General features: G+C 46.5%; 1 protein-coding gene across 1 annotated transcript; it reads right to left on the bottom strand.

Annotated features, from left to right (window-relative positions):
* Positions 1-1,010: 1,010 nt before the first annotated feature.
* Positions 1,011-18,452, bottom strand: Cmtm6 (CKLF like MARVEL transmembrane domain containing 6). Its single transcript, XM_034484235.2, has 4 exons — positions 18,252-18,452; positions 13,546-13,722; positions 11,301-11,399; positions 1,011-3,835 (listed from the first exon to the last, which is right to left on the bottom strand). Exons 1-4 carry the CDS (start codon positions 18,387-18,389, stop codon positions 3,698-3,700), a joined length of 552 nt encoding a protein of 183 aa, XP_034340126.1. The 5' UTR covers positions 18,390-18,452; the 3' UTR covers positions 1,011-3,697.
* Positions 18,453-20,387: the final 1,935 nt, after the last annotated feature.

Here is a 20,387-nt window from a genome sequence, read left to right as displayed (position 1 = left end):
TGGCTGCATATTGATACAATGTTCATTATCAACAACAAACAAACAAACAAATAAAAACCCTGAAGAATGTACAAACCCCAGTGAATTCCTGATGACTATAAAGATCCTGTTATTCGCTAGGGACTGGAGGCAGGAATTTTACAAACTCCACAAATAGTTCTGGCGTCAGCAGAACGTCCTGGCTTTACCTCCCACTGTCCAGCCATCGAGCTGTCCCAAACAGATGTCTATCTACAGTGTGAGGCAGAGCTCCAAACTTGATTCTTTCAATTATTTAGGTGGAGGTGATGTACAGCTATGATCCCAGAATTTGGGACGCAAAGACAGAAGGGACAGGAGTTCGATGTCACCCTCATCTACAGAGTGAGTTTGAAGGCAGCCTGGGCTACGTAAGACCCTGTCTCTCAACAGAAGGGAAAGAAGAGGGGAGGGGTAAAAGGAAGAGAAAAGAAGGGGAAGGAGGGGATTTAAAGCTATCCAGTGTGCGATATATATATATATATATATATATATATATATATATTTTAACTCACTCTGTAGACCAGGCTGGCCTCGAACTCAGAAATCCGCCTGCCTCTGCCTCCCAAGTGCTGGGATTAAAGGCGTGCGCCACCACCGCCCTGCCAGCGTGTAATATTCTTATACAACTCACGCCATGTCATTCCCTCAAAGTGTTTTTGTTTTCATTTATTTGGCTGACCTGGAACTCACTATGTAGCCCAGGTTGACCTTAAACGTACAGAGATCTGCCTGTACCACAGCTGGCTCTAAGAATATTTTCACTACTATGTAAGCCAGGTTGGCTTTAAGCTGGTGACCTTCCTGCTTCAGCCCTAAGTGATGGCATCAGAGACTCATGTGCTGTCACAGCCAGCAAACGTGATGTTTAAATACGTATTCCACCTCTCGGAAGACAGCCCATGTATAGTACATGTATAGCCACAGGGACAGCTAACCCCCTCAAATGAGGGGCTTATCTATGTAATGAACAACTGTGAAGGCATAAACGCTGGAATTAAGAGGATTTATTTTAAAAGATTATAAAAGTTGATATTAAGAGTGATAAAAAAAAAAAAAGACCCACAGGCTTTAAATCAACAAATACAAAAGTGATCAGATATAAGCAATGTAAAAATACATTTCCCGGTCCCCACATAAAGCATAATTTAAGTATAGTAATTATAAAAGACTTGTGCAGTAAGTGTATTTCCCTTCTATGTATTAAAAACCATTCTAAACAATTTGTATAAATTACAGCAACTCAAGTCTGCCACAGCTACTAAAAAAGACATTGTCCTTTCTGTGCTGATGGTCTCTGGTCCCAGTTCTTCTGGAGGGGGCTTGGTGCTAGTCTTTAATACCAGCTCCCTCCACAGAATGCAGACGCCAGTCAGTCACAGGTTGCCCCAAAGAGAAAGTTCTAAGAGTGGCCACAGACACAGGTGACCAAATGATCTTCCTAAAAGAAAAGCCTGAAGTAGCCGAGGCAGAGCCCTCAGCTGTGGGACAACTCGATGCTGAGCATGTGTGGAGCAGGTCAGAGTGTGTCTGTCAATCATGAACAAGCCAAACACAGGCAGAGAGGTGCCTACCACTGAGATGCAATGTCCCCAAAGGACTGCGAGTTAGAAACGAGTTCTCCAGGATGTCACCATTGAGGTTGGAAACCTTTAGAGGTGGGGCCTATGAGGTCTTAGGTCAGTGAGGGCGTGCCCTTAAGAGACTTCGGGACCTTAAGTCACCACCCTTCTTTCCTTGCTTCCAGCTCTACCACAAACTCCCCTGATGTTCTGCTGTCTAAAACAACAGGTCTGACCAAGGGCCGATGCCTCCAAAACTGTAAGCCAAGATTAACCCTTTCCCCAACCCTTCCTCTTTTTAAGTTGATTGTCTCAGGTATTTTGTTATAGTAACAGTCAACAGACTAATAGTTGGTAACACTAACATAGCCCTGATTTGCTGTTAATTCTCAATAGGTCTAAATGACATTTACAGTGACTACAGCACAGCTTGATATAAAACTCTACAATTGTTTACAATAAACTGGTTACTTTTGAATTTTTCTATTCTTGGTTTCAAGAGCCTACTGTCCCCTCTCTGTGATAGCATGCCCAGTAAGGCAACATCCATGATTACTTTCATGATCTCCAAAGTGGCGGTGGTGACATCACCAGCACGTAAACCGTGAGGCCGGCAGATCACACAGTGAGGAAGGAACAGAGCAGAAGCTGTGTGCCCAGATTTATCCACTTCCAAGAACTGCAACCGGCTGACTCAAGAAACTGAAACCATCCTCCACACACAACGGCAGACAAGACCCTGGAAAGGAGGGGACTTTACAGTGAATCCTTAGAACATGATCGCACCACTTCAGAGAGAGACCCCGGCCTGGGAAACCTTCGCCAGCTCACAGAAGGCCTTGATATTCCTGAGTCTCTGTCAAACTCTAGGAAGAAGGGAAGAATGGGCCCCTTAATCAGAAGGCTGCCCAGTGGCTCTAAGATAGCCTTCCAGCAACAAGCAATCCTTCCAAAGTCTCAGGAAGTCTGCAGCTTCCCTATACCACCAGCAGTGCTCACTAGCAGGGTTTCTGGGATTCAATTCCTCAGGACACCTCCCCTGGAGAGAAACCCAGGCAGAGGCCTGTGGGGACACAAACCTGATACTCCTGCCTCAGACTCTTGGTGATGAGAAGGGACACAACTCTGGATGGCCTGGGGATGGCTGACAATGGGAGGAGAATGGAGAATAAGAGTGAGTGCTGGCCTTCAGACAGTACACTGCATGGGTCCATTCTGGAGAAAGTTCAGAAAGGAGGCATCCCAGTTGGAGAGAGCGCCCAGCATAGGCCTCTGAAGAGAAGCATGCAGAGCTGTGTTCACTGGAGCAGAAACAACCATCTGCCCAGAGGGAGACCCACAGTCTCCAGTCTGATGTCATCAACTCTGTTTGTCTGCACAGCACCAACCCTTCACATGTCTGAGTGGTCAAGGCCTATCTGTGTGATTACACCCGCTGTGCGGGACGGTCTCTTCTCTCTTTGGTCTTTAGATAGACTATCGGTTTCCTTACTTCCCTGTGTTCCATAACAAACCTCGTTTACTTCTAAACTTAATCTCAACAACCAAAGTGCAATGTAAAAGCCACCAAAGGCTGATGATACTGTTTCTTTCATACACATAAACAGCACCAGCCCACAGGTTTTCTGTTAAGCAATGCATGGCTCAGAAGGAATTAAGAATAATTGCTTTAAAAGGTTAGCACACAAGTGTAAGGCTGAGCAAGATACAGTAGAGGATCATAACATTAAGGAAAGAAGCCTACACCAGCATCTCAAACACAAATTAAATCTCCAGCAACAGAACAGAAATTAACCAGTTCCTGAAAGGACGGAGAAGGCAAGGTCTGGAAGCTAAGCCTGGTGAGGGGCATCCTGAAGCAAAATGATAGACATTCAATTAAATAGACAGCAGTCTTCATCTCTGAAAACAAAACAAACAAGCAACAAAACCTCCTCCACTTGAGACAGGCTCCAACAGTTATTAAAAGCCCTCTCAGCTTACTGCTGGGGCTGCCACCCAGCCCAGCGCTGCGAAGCCGTTCTCCTGCCCCTTCCCTTCTCTCCAAAAGGTGCACAAATGACACAGGTCACAAGGAGGGAGCCTCTCTTTGGGTCCACAGCCCCCGCTCCACGTCTTTAAGCATTCAGTGGTTCGGTGAGGGCTTCGGCCCTGGCGTTGTTCTCGGGCTTTCTCAGTGGGTTCTCCCGCAGCTTCTCACACAGCATGACAACGAAGTCCAGTAGGAACATTAAGCTTGCTGTGAAGCCAAACACCTAAGGAAGAAACAGAGGAGTTATACGAGGAAGTGTGAGTTACAACGTGTGTCCTATTCAGCCTGAGAGTTCACATCCAGGAGTGATGGCTGATCAGTTCCACCTTGTAACTACTGAAATATAAAATCTGCTTTAGTTATACTTCTGTGTATGTGCTTGTCTGTGGGAATGTCGTGTGTGGGTTCTTTTGGAGGCCTAAAGAGACTACAGGATCCCCTGGAAGTGGAATAGAGCCACCTGACGTGGGAGCTGGGAACCGAACTCTGGTCCTCTGGAAGAGCAGCAAGAGCCATCCCTCCAGCCCCACGCTTACTATTCTTTACCAGAATTTAAAAGCTATCCAGAGAGGAAAGGAAGTGACAAAGGAAAGTTCCTAGAACAACAGCTGCCTCTGTACGTCCCACAGAGCACAGATGCCAGGTCTTCTGCTGGGCGGCACTAGGGACAGAGCACAGAGCTGCAGAGTTGGCGCCAGTGTCAGGTGCAGGAGATGGCGGGCAGGAGAGAGATCTAGCACCCCTGCCCCCCAGTTCCATAGCTACTAGAAGTCCACGGCCCCATTCTCCATAGCTACTAGAAGTCCACGGCTCCCATCTCTCCTGCCTGACAAACCCAAGCCATGGACTCCCTGTAGGATGGCCACGCATCGCCTTCACTGGAAACTCACAAAAGGAAGTCCCTCCATTCCCAACTGACTTCCAGTTGGGATTTGGAGACTAGTCCCTGCTGGGCTTATTAAAGAACCTGTCTATATCAAAGCAGCTCTCACACACCTGCTTCCCAGCTGAAACTGGAGCACGACAGATAAGCTGACTCCAAACACACTTTCCATGTGGCAGAAGAGAGGGTCTTGAACCACCAAGAGGTCACCATCACTGGGAAGACTCTAATCCTAGCTGTTGTGGGCTGCCTCCACCTCAGTCAGCACCTACCCTTCACTACAGAGACAACAGAGATTCCTATTAATTAGCCTTGGGAATCATAGGACTGACATGAAGGCTGGACTTCAGGCCACGCCTACATCTCTTCCTTTCTAGTTGCTTTGTTTTTTAACCCACTCCCAAAGAAAAAGAAAAGCAGCCAAGAGGGGTCCACAGGAGAGGTCTCTGTAAAGTCCAAAGGGACACGAGAGGGACTTATTACAAGGGTTATGAATGCCATAAAAAGCCAGCATGTAGGGCCTCTGACAAGACTGCAGTCCCACAAGGCAGGGTGTGGGTGCCTCCCTATAGGTTTAAAGGGGAACGTTCTATGCCATATGGGTGAACAACAGTCCATAGTACGTGCTTAGAGTCAAGCTGTCTCTGATTCTTGTGTGGCAGGGGAGGAGAGGAGAGTGTGTAACCTTCAAGGATATGGGAAAGCAGGAAGGGGTGGCTCCAAGAGAACAACCCTCTGGCCCAGACTGGCAGGTCAGTATCCAAATGGCGTCTATTAAAAAGACTGAACACTGGGGTTGGAGAGATGGCTCAGCAGTTAAGAGCACTGACTGCTCTTCCAGAGGTCCTGAGTTCAATTCCCAGCAACCACATGGTGGCTCAAAACCATGGGATCTGATGTTCTCTTCTGGTGTGTCTGAAGACAGCAAAGTGTACTCAAGACCAAACACTGGTCCTGATCCCTTCTGACTGGGCAGAAGAGCTCCCACACACATCCAAGGAGCTGATGCATTAATGGATATCTTATCAAAGTAGTGCCCAGATTGGGCCTTCCTGCCTCCATACAAACACCAGTGGCCCCGCCCACATATCTGAAGTGGGACCTGAAAGTCACACATGCAGTATACAGGTCTCCAGCATCATGTACAGACGCACTGCTCGAATTCAGCACCCTAAAGCCTCTCAGACTCACGTGTGGAATGCTCACATGTGGAATGCTCCTGGCTTTAGCTAGCTCCCCCTTCCCCAACTCTCTCACAACCTCACATCTCCTAAGGCACACTGCTAACAACCCTCCACCAAAGCTTTCCTCTGACTCAACATCTGTCCCCATGCACCTGAGGAATAAAGTCTACTTAAAAATCCTCACTGCTAAGCCCTCTAGCCTCCGAGCTCAGGGACTTCTTAGCCCTTCTCATCCCAACTACTGTTGAATTATTGGGTCTTAGCTCTTGAGTTCAGTTTTCCAGGTTAAAGCAGGTTCACAGACCACAAAACAACACATCCTCTGTTAAACCGAGACTCCATCCTTGAGGCACAGCTCTCAAAGTCACTCCACAGCCCTCTGACCTCCTGGGGACCTCAAGCTGCTCTTAAAGTATCAACCAGATGAGGCCTTTCCTCCCACAGCCCCACCTGCCTCTGTAACACAGGAAAGAATTCCTGCAAACACCTTCTCCTGAGCCCTGGTGACAAACCACATTGACCACAATGGTTCCTTGACATTGCAGCTGAGTACAAGGGAACTTCATGTACTTTCCTGGATGAAGCTGTGTTCTCTCTATCCTTGTAACTTTGGCCTACTCACAACCTGCACCCACCCTTCTTTACTCTGTGTTGGGCCTGAAGGTCCCCACTGACGAGGTGCTTCTCTTACTTCTGCCGTGTCCACCTGAGGAGACTCTCTCTGGTTCCAACACTGCTATTCTGACAGGAGGCCTCAGACTTGCAATCCAAGTCCTACTGTAAGGTCCGTCTACCACAATACTTCTGCAGCGGTCCACATTCCCCTCTGCTTTACCAGACAAGCCTTTCAAGTGGGCACCAGGGTAGGACATCTAGATCCCTCACTGTATAAGTAAGACAGTCCTACTAGTCCCCCCAACCCCTGGACCAAATATCTACCTCTTATCTCCAGCTAGCTAGAGGATAGATAGCTGGTCATCAGACTGCCAGGGATAATCAAAGCCACCTGTGTCTTTTAATGGCTGCCTGAAGATGAGAAATCCGTCCAGCCATTAAGAAGGTTCCTGTCCTTACCATCCTATTATCCACAGACATCAACGCATCCTATTCTCTCAGAATGTCTCAACTCTAGCCCCTGTCCATAACAAGAGCAGGACTGACACCAGGGCCACATCTCAACCTCCTATCCCACCCCCCAAGGTCATGTCCTGTAACACTGTATCTTTCTACACAAAAAGGCTGGAAAGCTGGCTCTTGGACCTGCTGCTTTACTGCAGCCCTACCAAACGGGCCTTCAGGTACAGTCTTACTTCTTATCTAAGTTCCTACAAGTCCCACAGTCCTCCATCAGAGCCACATTAAAGCAACCCCAACTCATTAGTGGAAGGCAATCCCCTGTCCCCTGTCTCTTCAGTAGATTCAAAGTCAAGTCTCCAAGTCCCTATAGTGGGGGCAGCATTACTCCCTGAAATGGCTCAGCCTCTGTCTATTATAACATTATAACATTATAATGGCCAGGCGGTGGTGGCGCACGCCTTTAATCCCAGTGCTTGGGAGGCAGAGGCAGGCGGATTTCTGAGTTCGAGGCCAGCCTGGTCTACAGAGTGAGTTCCAGGACAGCCAGGGCTACACAGAGAAACCCTGTCTTGAACCCCCCCCCCCCCCAAAAAAAAGAAAACCTAATGTGTATGCAGGAGTCTGTGGGGTATCAATAATCAAACTCGGGTCAGTAGATAGAAAATTAGATCCCACAAGATGGTATTAAATACATGGTTAGGAGAGATGGTTTCACTGACCCACAGATGTGGGAAGCATGATGTGTACCTACATTAGGTGAAGACAGATGAAGCTCTTCAGATCAGAACAAACCTCCATTTTTAAACACTGCTTGGCTAACTAACACCCTCCAGTCACTTGTCAGCTGTGGTGACACAGGGACTTGATGCCACTACCTACTTCCTCTTCCTTAATCACTTCCTCATTGTGTTATTCTAACATATGACCCAAACATTCGGAGAATTCTGTCAAGAGACAAAAGACCATGCTTCATACTTGGCCTCCTCACAGCAAACCCCTTGAGGAAGTGAAGGCCAAAACAGGAAGAAAGCAGCACCAAGTCTCTCCCAACCTCAGCCTGGCTCCTCCTTGACTTTGCGTTGTGTGTGTGTGTGTGTGTGTGTGTGTGTGTGTGTGTAGAGGGGGGAGGGGGAGGAGGAGTGGGGGAGAGGGATGGATGGCTTCCCAGGTAGCCGGCCTCAAACTCAATCTTCCAAATGCTAGGAATGAAGACATGTCACACCTAGCCTGCACTTCCAGGACTGTCACCACCTCTTGCAGTCTCTGGCTTCTTCTTTCCTCTGTTCTACCCTAAAGAACACAGGACTTATCTCACCCACTGTACTCGGAGCTCACTGGGACATCCCAGCACAGCCAGCCTAAAGTATGCACTTCCCCCAGTGGAGTCTGTTCTGCGGCCTGACTGCATCCATCTATCTATCCCCTTATAAATCAGACCAGTACAGCACCATCTGCAACTCTTCCAATGCTTTCTTTTTAAAGATTTTATTTCTTTTTCTTCCAGGGTCCGAGTGTTTTGTCTGCATGGATATCTATCTGGGTACCTGGTGCTATAAGGAGCTGGATCCCCTGGAACTAATATTATGGATAACTTTGAGCTGCCACGTGGGCACTGAACCTGGGTCTTCTGCGGGAGCAGCAAAGGCTCTAAATGCCGAGCCGTCTTTCCATCTTTGAGCTTATAAACAGTACAGTATTGCTCTATATTAAAATGGAGTTTTGGAGCTAAGGCGATAGCTCAGTCGGTGGCTTTCTTAACTGTCAAGCATGAACACCCAAATTCAATCTCAACCCTACGTTTTTACAAGAGGGCTAGCAACTACTGGTGCAAGCCTTTAATGTCAGTACTTGGGAGACAGATGCAGGCAAATCTCTGAGTTTGAGGCCACTTCTGGTCTACAGAGCGAGTTCTAGGACAGCCAGAGCTACAGAGAGAAAGAAACCTTGTCTTGAAAAACAAATGAACTAAACATAAAAAAGGAGGCCAGCAAGATGGCTTGATGGTTAAAGGTGCTTGCTGCTCTAGGTCTAAGTATGAATGACTCCCACGTCTTCTTACTGCCACGTGTGTGTTATGGTGAAAAAAAAAAAAAGTGTTTTCTAAAGCTAGATGTTATGATACGTATTTGTAATCTCAGTCTTGAAGAGGCACAGAAAGACAGATCCCCAGGACTTGCTGGCCAGCTAGTCTAGCCTACTTGGCAATATCCAGGCTGGTGAGAGGCCTTGTCTCAAAAAACAAGGCTGCGGGCTACAGAGAGGGCTCAGGGGTTAAGAGGATACACTGTTCTTGCAGAGGACCCAAGTTCAGTTCTCAGCACCCATGTTATGAGGCTGACAACCTTCTGGACCCCTGGCTCCCAGGGGGTTGGACACCTCTGGCCTGAGGGCACCTGCACACACATGCACACAACCACACAGAGACACAGATTTTTTTTTAAATATTAAAAAACAAACAAACACCAACATTGTCCTCTGCCCTACATAGAGAAACTCTGTCTCAAAAACCAAATAAAACAAAAACAAAACAAAAAAACAACACTTGGCCCAAAGGATTCAAATAAAAGCTGGCTCTTCACTCAACTGCCCCTTTGTTGTCTCAAAGGAACTCCACGTACACTGCTGCAAGGTTTGGGACAGGCAAGCCCGTTTTCCTTTCTGTAGGGGGCGGGGATGGGTGGATAGGGCAGTGAAGAAGAAAAAGGGAGAGAACTAGTCAGACTCCTCTACCAGAGAGGAACTGTCACAGAACTAGCTTTAAGAGTGATTGATGGGCTGGAGAGATAGATAACCCGGTGGTTAAGAGTACTCACTGATCTTCCAAAGGTTCTGAGTTCAATTCTCAGCACCCACATGACAGCTCATACCTGTTTGATGCCATCTTCTGGTGTGCAGACATACATGGAAACAAAGTACCCATTGCATAAATAAATAAATCTTAAAAAAAATAAAAAAATAAAAAAAGAATGCTTGCTTGTGCATGGTGGCGCACATCTTTAATCCCAGCACTTGGGAGGCAGAGGCAGGCAGATCTCTGAGTTTGAGGCCAGCCTGGTCTACAGAGTGAGTTCCAGGACAGCCAGGGATACAGAGAGAAACCCTGTCTCAAAAAAAAAAAAAAAAAAAGATTGATTCCATGTATTCCACGTAGAGGTGAAAAATGCCCTTACTTCCTCAAGAGCCACCCCTGCCAGCACAAACCCTCGATCAGGTTCTGAGGACAGGAACAGCCTGTTAAAGACCACTCAAGACTGCAGGACATGTCTGGAGTCCCAGCACCCAGGACGCTGAGGCAAGAGACTTCTGAGTTTGAGATCAGCTTACAATAAATATTAAGTTCAGGGCTAGCCTAGACTACAGAGCAAGACTCTATCCCGAAATCCAAGAAATAACCTTAGGGCTATAGCTCAGGCGTAGAGTACTTGCCTAGCATGCATGAGGTCCTAACTTCAAGCCCTGTACTGCAGCAAAGGAACAGAAGGAGGGAGAGGGGGCAGAAAAAAAAAGAAAGAAAATAAGAAAAAGAGACAAACCAAAAACTACACTAAGTAACCAAAGTTACAGCTATGTACAGACAGGCTCACTCAAACACTGTCACAGTTGCTGGCTAACCCTGCAAGCCCTTTCTCTGCAATTTCTCTGTACTCAGAGCAGTACTAAAGGGCAGAGACATGTGGACACTGACAAAGGTGACAAAGGCCAGCTGGCCACTTGTTTATATGCAGCAAAAAGAAAACTTTAACAAAACTAGGCCAAATTCCAGACAGGCTCCTAGGTTCCTAAGACTAGTATTTGTTGGTCTTCTAGGTCTGTCTACCTTTATATTTAAAAGTAGAAGAACAACTACTCTCGGGCTGGGGAGATGGCTCAGTGGGTAAGTGTTTGTTTGGCATGCAAGCCTGAAGACCTGAGATCACATCCCGGAACTTGTGTAAGAAGTCAGACAGTGTCAAAAGCATCTGTAACCCTGGAACACCTACAGGAAATGGGAAGTAGAAACAGGAGATTCCAAGAAGCTAGTGGGCCAGGTAAGATGGCTCATCCCTCTAACCCCAACACTGTCCTGGTGAGTGCCAGGGCCAGCCAGAGCTGCACAGGGACAGCCTATCTCAGCAAGGAGGGTAGGAGCTATGGGTAGCTGGCCAGGCTACACGGCAGTGAGACCACCTCAAATAAGGTAGGAAGGCAGGACCAACACAAACAGCATCTCTCTTCTTGTTTTGTTTTGTTTTTCGAGACAGGGTTTCTCTGTGTAGCCCGGGCTGTCCTGGAACTCACTCTGTAGACCAGGCTGGCCTCGAACTCAGAAATCCACCTGCCTCTGCCTCCCAAGTGCTGGGATTAAAGGCATGCGCCACCACCGCCCGGCAGAAAGAGCATTTCTCATCCACACAGATCACAGCACACAGGTGCGCACCCCTCACAAACACACATTCATCAATATAAACAAATAAGTAATAATTATTAATATACTTTATTAAGAACTTTCTAAACTCTCTCTCTCTAAGGAAACACAAATAAGGCTAAAAAAGCAAAGTACTTACAATTGCAGCAATTTCGGCTGAGGTCCCAGAGTGGGTAGAGACAAAAATAATAGATGCCAGCAGAAACACACACCCTGTTCCCAGGGTGATGTAAAAATCCTACACACGGGGAACAAGGGCAAACAGGGTCAGAGCAGCAGACACAGTTTAACATTTATGACTTACATATTCTTGGTGCAACCCAAACTTAAAATAACCTCTTCAATAAGCCTGCATTCAAGTAACACTATCTACTTTAGGCTGCATGTAATAGTATATTACAAATCTTTTCTTTTTGAGACAGGGTCTCACCATGTAGCCCTGGCTGGTCTGGAACTGAGTATGTGGACCAGGCTGGCCTAGAACTCACTGAGACCCAAGCACCTGCCTCTGCCTCCAAGTGCTGGGATTACAGACATGCAACACCACATCCAGCCCATTTTTGCTTTTGAATCCGTTTTGTTTGTTTGCTTGTTTGTTCGTCTCTGTCTTTGTGCTTCCGGCTCCTGGGAAGTGAACCTATGAACTCAGGAATGCTTGGCAAACATGGCCCCTGAGATGACTGCTGTTTGGTGGGTTTGTGTTTATTGCTCACAGGTTCTTACATAGCCCAGACTGGCCAGGAGCTTCTGATATTCATGCCTCTATGGGTACTGGGATTACCATGCCTACTCAGAACAAACATCTTGAGATAGAAAAATTCACTACCAGGGCTACAGAGAGACAGAGAGACGTCTCAACAGTTAAGAGCACTTGCTGCTCTTCCAGAGGACCAGGGTTCAATTCCCAGCACCCACAGAGTGGTTCACAATCATCTCTAACTCCAGTTTCAGGAGATTTGACACCCTCTTCTAGACACCAAGGGTACCTGGCATGCACAGAGAATATACAAAAACATGCAGACAAACAAAAATTGTCAGCATACAAAATAAAATTTTTTTAGAAGATGCAATGTTCAATAAACATAGCTTGTAAAGTCAGACTACCACAGTTCAGATACCAGCTATGTAACTTCCTAATTATGCAACTTCTTGTTTGTTTCTCCTTGTTGGCATGGGGTCACAAGTGTCACTGCTTGTGTGTGAAGGCCAGAGGACAGCTCTGTGGAGTAAATTCTCTGTAGCACCGGACTTCTGAAATTACAGGCATGTAAAACCACACCAATTCATAAGGTCCAGGGCTTCAGTGCAAACCAAGCAAATGTTCTCCCAGCTGAACTATAACTCAGTAGGTTTGGGGTGGATTTTGTTTGTTTGTTTACAAGTATATTGCAGAGGGATTTTAATCAAGCAACATTGTTACTCTGGCTAGAATATAGACACACCATTAGCACACACCTTTAATCCCAAACAATGAAGGTAAAGTTAGTTTGTAGAAGGAATCACCCACGTTGGAAAGTGATGTCTAATTGACAGGCAGACAAAGTGATGAATCAGAGAAAGACTTGACAGAATAGGATATGCCCAACTCTCATGAGAAGAGAAAAGAAAGGGAAGCTACTCAAGACAGAGCCGCAGGTGGGGGTGTGTATCAGTTTTACCTCAGAGAAAGAACAAGGTAGACACAGGTGAAGACAGAATGATCCAGAGAATGAGAAGGAGCCAGAAAAAAAAAAAAAAAAAAAATAGAACATGTTGACAAAGTTAGTATGAGGCCAAGCAGAGCAATTCAGTCAGAAACCAGAAGAAGCCAGACTGAATCAGTCAGCTTGGTGAGGTGTCAGAGCCAGAACAGCTGAGTTAAACCAGCCAATAGAGTTCAGAAAGAACTAGAAAGGTTGAGCTTATTCAGCAGCAAGTCCTAGAGGCTGAAAACATTCTAGGCCTAGATAAGACTGTGCAGAGGCTAGTAGTTTCCAGGACTAGGCCTAGATAAATAAAATATACTTTTATCTTTATGTGTTTGTATGTTTGCATGTGTGTACATGTCTGATGAAGAGAAAGTAAATTGTCAGCATCTTCCCAGATGCTCTTTCATGCAACACAGAGCTCACTGACTTGGCTAGTCCTATCTCTGTCTCCAGAACACTGGGATAACAGGTGAGTGGCCATTCCTGTCCTTAACTCTGATGTAAGTGTTAAGGTCCAATTGAGCCACAACCCCCAGCCTGGGGTACATTGGAACAATGACCCAACAAAGACATTCTTTATTTACCTAAATATAACTCTCTATATATAATTAAATGAAAGCGCCAGGCATGGTGGTGCACATCATTAATCCCAGCACATGGGAGGCAGAAGCAGGGGGCGGTGTTTTCCCCACTTACCGACGACTTGACTTTTCCAGTATCAACTCTGTCATGCACTGGTGTGCAGTACACAATCAGCAGGAGGAGGCTCAGGAGAAAGGCGCTACAGCTCACAAATTCGAAGAAGTACAGGCCTCCACACAAGCCACACTCGGACACCACCTCTTCACAGATGAAGGCCAGGAGAGACAGCAGCTACGGATGGAAACCATTTGACCTCAGTGGGTGAGATGACCCATGACATCCAAAACCTATACGCAGGCTGTGCCTATAAACCCAGACAGACACTTGGGAGGCTGAAGCAGGAGGATCAAGAGTTCCCAGCCAGTCTTTGCCAACACTGTGGGACATCCACCTTCTAAAACAAAATTAAACCCACTATTTGTTTGCTAAAATATTTATAAAGTAAAGACTGGGGCAAACAAGATTAGTGAAAAAACTTGGTAAATAGAACTTAAGAGTCTGCTTGCCTTGAAGGGATACACCCAGTTAACTACTGTGTGTCAAAGGCTGGGACTCAGAAATGAGAGTGTTCTAACAGCCCACGGGAAGAAAGGACTTCCAGAAGGGGAGAAACCTGACTGCCATTATGCATAGCTACTTGTTCTTAGCTGCTGTACTGGAGTCAGTAGGAAAGTTGGGCAGAGGGAGAGTTGGAGGCACATGGTGGGATTAGTCTAGAGGTCAAGGGAAATGTGGCTGCACACAGACACTGGGGGGCAGCCAAGTAAGAGGTCAAGTAAGAGGTCAAGAGCACCCTGCAAAGGGGAGATGCCAGCAATGAGAAACAGCAGCCCTAAGGGTATAAGACAGCAAGCGTGCCCATCGGAAGAAGGCAGCAAGCGTGCTACCGCCACTCAGGTTAAAAACACTGGGGCACCTGCATTAGACCGCACTATGAAACAGCTGACAGTGATATCGGTGACACTGCAAGAAAACTCCAGTCTGGCAGAGAGTTAGAGAACTCTGTACTTGAGGAAGGGGGGTGTGGTGAGAAGGCGGTAGACCAGAAAAGCAGCGTCAGGTGTGAGCAACCAGTCAAGGGTGCAGTGGATGAGGTCACGGGATGGGAAGTCCGAGATGAGAGCACTCAGCACATTCTACCACCCTAGCAGAAACCCTCTGCTGGGAGGACCAGAGACAGGCAGGGAGCACCTCTGTACAGGGAGGAGTTGGCGCTCAGGAGTTTAACTTTTTAGGAAGTGGGAAAAGAGTGTTCACGAGAGCAGCTCATGAAGGCATAGGGAGTCTCCTGAGTACCTGGACCATCAAAGGGACTGATGCCCAAAGTCAAAGGCCAAAGGGAAATTCCACCTCACCCCAGTGAGGACTGGAGAGGCATACAACTGCTACAAAAAAAAAAAAAAAAAATCAACACAGCAGACCAGAGTGCCCAGGACGCTGAGGCAGTAGGATAAACTGGAGGCCCAGGCCAGCCTGGGCTACAAAACACAACACTAGGAACTAGGAATGTAACTCAGGGGTAGGATACATGCCTGGCATTCGGGAGCCTCTGATTCAGTTCCCAGCCCTGGAAAACAAACAAGCAACAGAGTAGCTTGGGAAAGAAAAGAAAAATGAAAATCAAGAGTTGTATTTCCTCGTGCACAGTACATTCACCCACGCTTTGATTACAAATGTCAACAAGTATTAGAAAAATTAGGAGCTTCTTCCAAAGCTAAGCACTGTCGGGTACTCCAGAGAAATGAAGACCCACTTAAGAAAGAGCCAGTGCAGGGACTTCAAGATGACTTTATTCATACAGCCCCAAACCAGAAACAAAGCAGATGCCCTTCAACAGCCAGAGGCAGCTCAAGTACAGAGTGTCCAGCCCTGATCCATCTCCAGATAATTGTACAAAGGAAAAAAAAAATCCAGTCTCGGCAGCTGAGTCGTCCATACACATCCATACAAACACATATAACAAATCTAAGTTAAAACTTAAATCATAGACTGGTCCACTTAAAATTAAAACTAGAATAAATTCCACCACCAAGTATTTAAAACAAACAAACAAACAAAAAAATGAAATAGAAACATACGGGTAAATCTACAGACACAATAAACCAAAAGTCTAGTTGCATAAAATTTACCATTTCTTACAAAACTGTTTCAACTTATTTACTGCTCCATTCTGGAAAGGTATGAGACGGTGAGACAGGTCTTTAGGACAAGCCTTTGACAAGATGCAGGTCATATGTGACAGGTACGGTAGCACTGGTCCAATACGAGACGGGTTTTACGCTTTTATCGGAATCTCCTGTTTGCAGGTTCACCCTGTGCCCCTTGGCATTTAGCTTGTTAAGAGCCAGTCCCAAGCAGCCTGGGAGATCTAAGGGTAGAAAGAGCCTAGAGGTGACCCAGCCCCACCCCCACCACTCTCCCAAGTCTACTGCTTCACAACAGGTTTCTTTTCTCTTTGCAATCTTAGAAAACCTGCTAAGATTCATGGTCCCAAAATAGCAAATCACATAGAAACACTCTGAATACATTCCCCACCGTTTGAAGGCTCCTTGTTAACACACTGTGCCTCCTCTGCTGATTCTGGTGTCTCCACACCCTCGTTTTCTTATCAGAGCTCTGCAATTCTATTAGACTTTAAATCAGCCAAAGAACGGCATGCGTATAAGTCTTGCCTACATCCCTCGGCCTGGACGAATACTTTATCAACCTCATCTGTAACTTCCTTGGGACTTTTTTGATTAACCCTGTAGTATATTTTTATTGTTAATAAGTAAGTATTAAAAACAGAAAAACAGGAACAAAAAGACAACCATAAAAATGAAAAAGTGGGCTAATGGTGGTGGCACAAGCCTTTAATCCCGGCACTTGGGAGGCAGAGGCAGGCAGAACTCTGAGTTTCAGGCAAGCCTGGTCTACAGAGTAAGTTCCAAGACAGCTAGCCTGGAGGATGGGGGTATGTGGAGAGAAACGTGTTTAAACAAAGCATGCTTTAATATGACGAGTTCCCTGTAACAAATAAATTTCCCAGAAACAGAGTGCTTTGTTCTCTTCCCATGACAGCAAATACAGAGCAGCTAACAACCTTTTCAAGGCAAACCTGATCTCTGTGGTCCAACTGCAAAATACCAGCACAACTTCTGATTGTGTCCTATTCTGAAAATACAGAGCTAAGGCCTGCTGAACTATAATAATGAGAATTTTTACTCTGGCGTTAGCATTTCTTATTAGAAAAAAAAAATAAAAGTAACTAAAAATAAGAGATTGTGTTCTGCATATCCACGCAGAAGACCAACAGAGATGATTTCCCTGGAGCACAGGGACTGTTTCCGTCATACAGAAACTTCCCTATTTAAAAGGTTCCATTAGAAACATGTGTTTACTCCAGAGAAGCACAGCTGGTCTCTAGAAAATAGTCAGGACTGAGCAGGGGAAGCGCAGAAAGAAGAGAATCTGGAGCTGTTGCTATAGCTCAGTTGGTAGAGTGCTTGCCTAGCATGCACAAGGCCCTGGGTTCAATTCTCTGCACCACATAAACCGCATGGTGGAGCACACCTGTAATCCCAGCACTGAGAGGTGGAGGTAGGAGTATCAGAAGTTCAAGTTCTTCCTCTACAACATATTAGAGAGTCTGAAGTCAAGTTGGACGACTTGAGACCCTGTGAAAAAAGAGTGGGAGAGAAGGAGTGGAAAGGGGAGAGAGGGAGAAGGAAAAGAAGGAGAGATGGAGAGGTGGGGACAAAACCACACCCATCTGGGTAAAAGGAACAGGTTCTGCAAACAAGTAAAAGCAGGGGGAACCCAGGTGCCTAGGAATCTAAAGGTGCCTACTGCAGACATCCTAGGAGGATGTGTGTGTGTGTGGGGGGGTCCTCTACTGTTGCACACGCCACTTTATCATTTGTCTCCAAACGATTTCCTCCTCATCCCCAAGCTCCCCAAGCTGGCAACTAAAAAGGCGGCGCCAGTTTTCTAACTGCTGGTTTTCTACTTCAGGAAAGAAACTAGGTCAACTGAGTTCCAAGAACATAAGTTCTGACTTGAGACATAAGAACATAAGCTCTGACTTTGAGAACTTTAAATCTTCCCAAGGAAACCAGTGGGCCTCTTTTAGCATGTCTCAAAAAAACTAAACAAACCCATAAACATCCTAGACAATTTGGTTTTCCTAAAAGTGTCTTCTTGAAAAACCTTAATACCCATCGGCAGCTGAATCATGACCCTGAGACACAGCAGGAGTATCAAACAGATTATAATTTAAATACCAACGATGTCTATAGTTTCACGCCTAAACTTAAGGCACCTAACAGCCAAAAAATAAAGAGAAGCATGCCGTAATCTAGTTCTCTCACCCGCACACATGAAGCAGAAAGATGCCCTTTCGACTCTTCTCTGCCTCAAACTCACTGTGCAAGTTAAACACATACACAAACTGTCCGACAAGTTAAACTGCCCTAATGGACCAGCATCCGGAAAACCGCAAAAGCCAGAAAAGATAAACAGAAAGCACTTCGTTGTCTAAAACACAAGCACTCAGGGCGATAATTGAAAGAATTTTAGCTGAGAGAAGGAGGTTTAGGTGGCTGAGGCTGGGCCAAGGGTAGGAGGCGGATGGCAACGCCTCCTTCCCTGGTAGGAAGGGAAGGAACTGGGATGTGGAAACGAACGAGGAGGCCAAGCGGCAGCCTCGAGGCATCCACCCCAGCCCACAGGTCCCGGGCCCCGTCCCGGCGCCCTCTCGTCCTCCGCCGCCGTTGGCTCACCAGCTGCAAGCCCTTGAGGATGCGCCGATACCAAGGGAGCCGGCCCAGGAAGAAGTAGGCGGCCAGGCCGCTGCGCGCGCCCCTGCCAGGGCCTGGGGCCGCCTCGGTGGTGGGACTGTACACCGCTCCGTTCTCCATCGCCCGCAAAGACTCGCTCACCCTGCTAAAGTCTTCGCCGAGCTGTAGGGGGCGTCACTTCCTGGGACTCCGCCCACGCTTCCGGTCAACTCCGCCCTCCTCACACCTCGCCACGCCTCCTCGCCTGCTGCGCCCCAACGATAGAATTCCCCTCCGTTTGCCACGCCCCCTTGCCACGCCTCCATGCTTCGCTGCGTTCCTAGTTCAACACGCCCCCTCTGCCTTTCCTGCTCTCTGGTTAACTCTTGACAGTTTCGGGCTTTCGGTGGACTTCAGCTTTTTCGGTTTGGGGCTTTTTAAATTACACTTTGATTATTAATCTATTTATCTATATATTTAATCTATTTATTTATTTATCATCCATCCAGCTATCTATCTGTCTGTCTGTCTATCTAGGGAGTAGCGTCGTGCTGAGATCAAAAAAACTATTCTCATTTCTTCCTGAGGATTGAATTCGTTTTCAAGTTTAGTGTCCGGCGCCTTTACCTACTGAGCCACCTCTCCGCCCTGACTTGACTTGTGTCTTTTAGTTTCATTTCGGTCTGATTTAAAAATAAAAGAAAGAAAACCAAGGTTTCACATGCCCAGACTAGCCTAGAACTATGTACCTGGAACTAGTGACAATCCTCCTGCCTCTATCTCTGAAGTGCTGAGATTACAAGCATGCGCCCCTCCTCCCTCAGCCTGTTTTGTTTTTAAAAGGTGCTAGAGATCAAACTCAGGTCCTTCTGTATACTAACCGCCCCCCACCACCACCCTGTTGAGCCGCACCCCTAACCTCCTCCAGCGGAGATTTGACTTATTTTTCACGTCCCACTATCTTCCATCTTTTCATGGAGGGGACTTGCATTCGTGTATTGTTGCAGGCTTACATGGATGCAAGTGTGGAGGTCAGAAGTCAACCTCAGGCAGCATCTACCTTGTTTTGAGGGTAGAGTCTCTCACTGAGACTAGCTTACCAGATAGGCGAGGCTAAAAAAGCTGTGAAAACCTAGAAATCGGCGTCCCACCTTGCCAGCTCCGCGGTTACAAGCACAGACCACTACTTGGGTCTTTTTTGTACGGGTTCCAGGGATTGAACTCATGTCACCAATGACCGCAAGCACTTTACCAGCTAAGCTGTCTTCCCAGCTCTTATTTTTTCAATATCATTGGATGTTTCTAGTACAACTGAAAACCAGATCTGGGTATTAAGTTTACTGCCCCGTGCCAACCAGAGACACAAAATCCTTTCTGGCGGGACAGGAGGCAGATTAATGAAAATTCCAAAGGACAATTAACAAAAAGATTAATCAGAGTGTCAGATCAGATACTGATAAATGACATGGAAATATTGACCATGCCCACCAACTGGTGAGTCGGCAAAAGAAATGCAGAACGTTTAGTGAGATTTTACTCGTTTGTTGTTGTTGTTTTGTGAAACCGTGAAACCTGCAGGAAAATGACTGCAATAGAGTATTACTGTTAAGGGAAATACGGCAAATTCAAAAGACGAAGGCCATATGGCCTCTCCTATGCAGATCCTAGATTTTAAAATTATATTTATGGGGCTGGAGAGATGGCTCAGTGGTTAAAAGCAATTTCTGCTCTTTAATAAAATCTGAGTTTGGGTCCAGCACCGACGTAGGGTGGCTTACAACCACCAGTTCCAGGGTATCCAGTGTCCTTTTATGGCCCCTCGTGACATATGCATATATGCACTCTCTTTGTGTATCTGTCTCTGATTTGTTTCTCTCTGTCTGTCTCGCTCTCTCTGTGTCTCTAGCTCACACACACACACACACACACACACACCCCTGCACAAATATACAAAGTCAAAATAAAATTTTTAACTTTAAATTTATGTTTGCCTACATGTATAGCTGTATACCATGTAAATCCCTGCTGCCTACAGAGGTCAGAAGAGGGCATTGGGTTCCCTGGAACTGGTGTTACAGGTGGTTGTGAGCTGCCATGTAGGTGTGGCAATCAAACCTGCGTCCTCTGCAAGAGCATCAA

Source organism: Arvicanthis niloticus, chromosome 21 (genome assembly GCF_011762505.2).
Source record: "Arvicanthis niloticus isolate mArvNil1 chromosome 21, mArvNil1.pat.X, whole genome shotgun sequence".
In the NCBI taxonomy this organism is placed as follows: domain Eukaryota; kingdom Metazoa; phylum Chordata; class Mammalia; order Rodentia; family Muridae; genus Arvicanthis; species Arvicanthis niloticus.
Note: the sequence above shows the minus strand (reverse complement) of the source record. Positions and strands in the feature narration are given on the sequence as shown.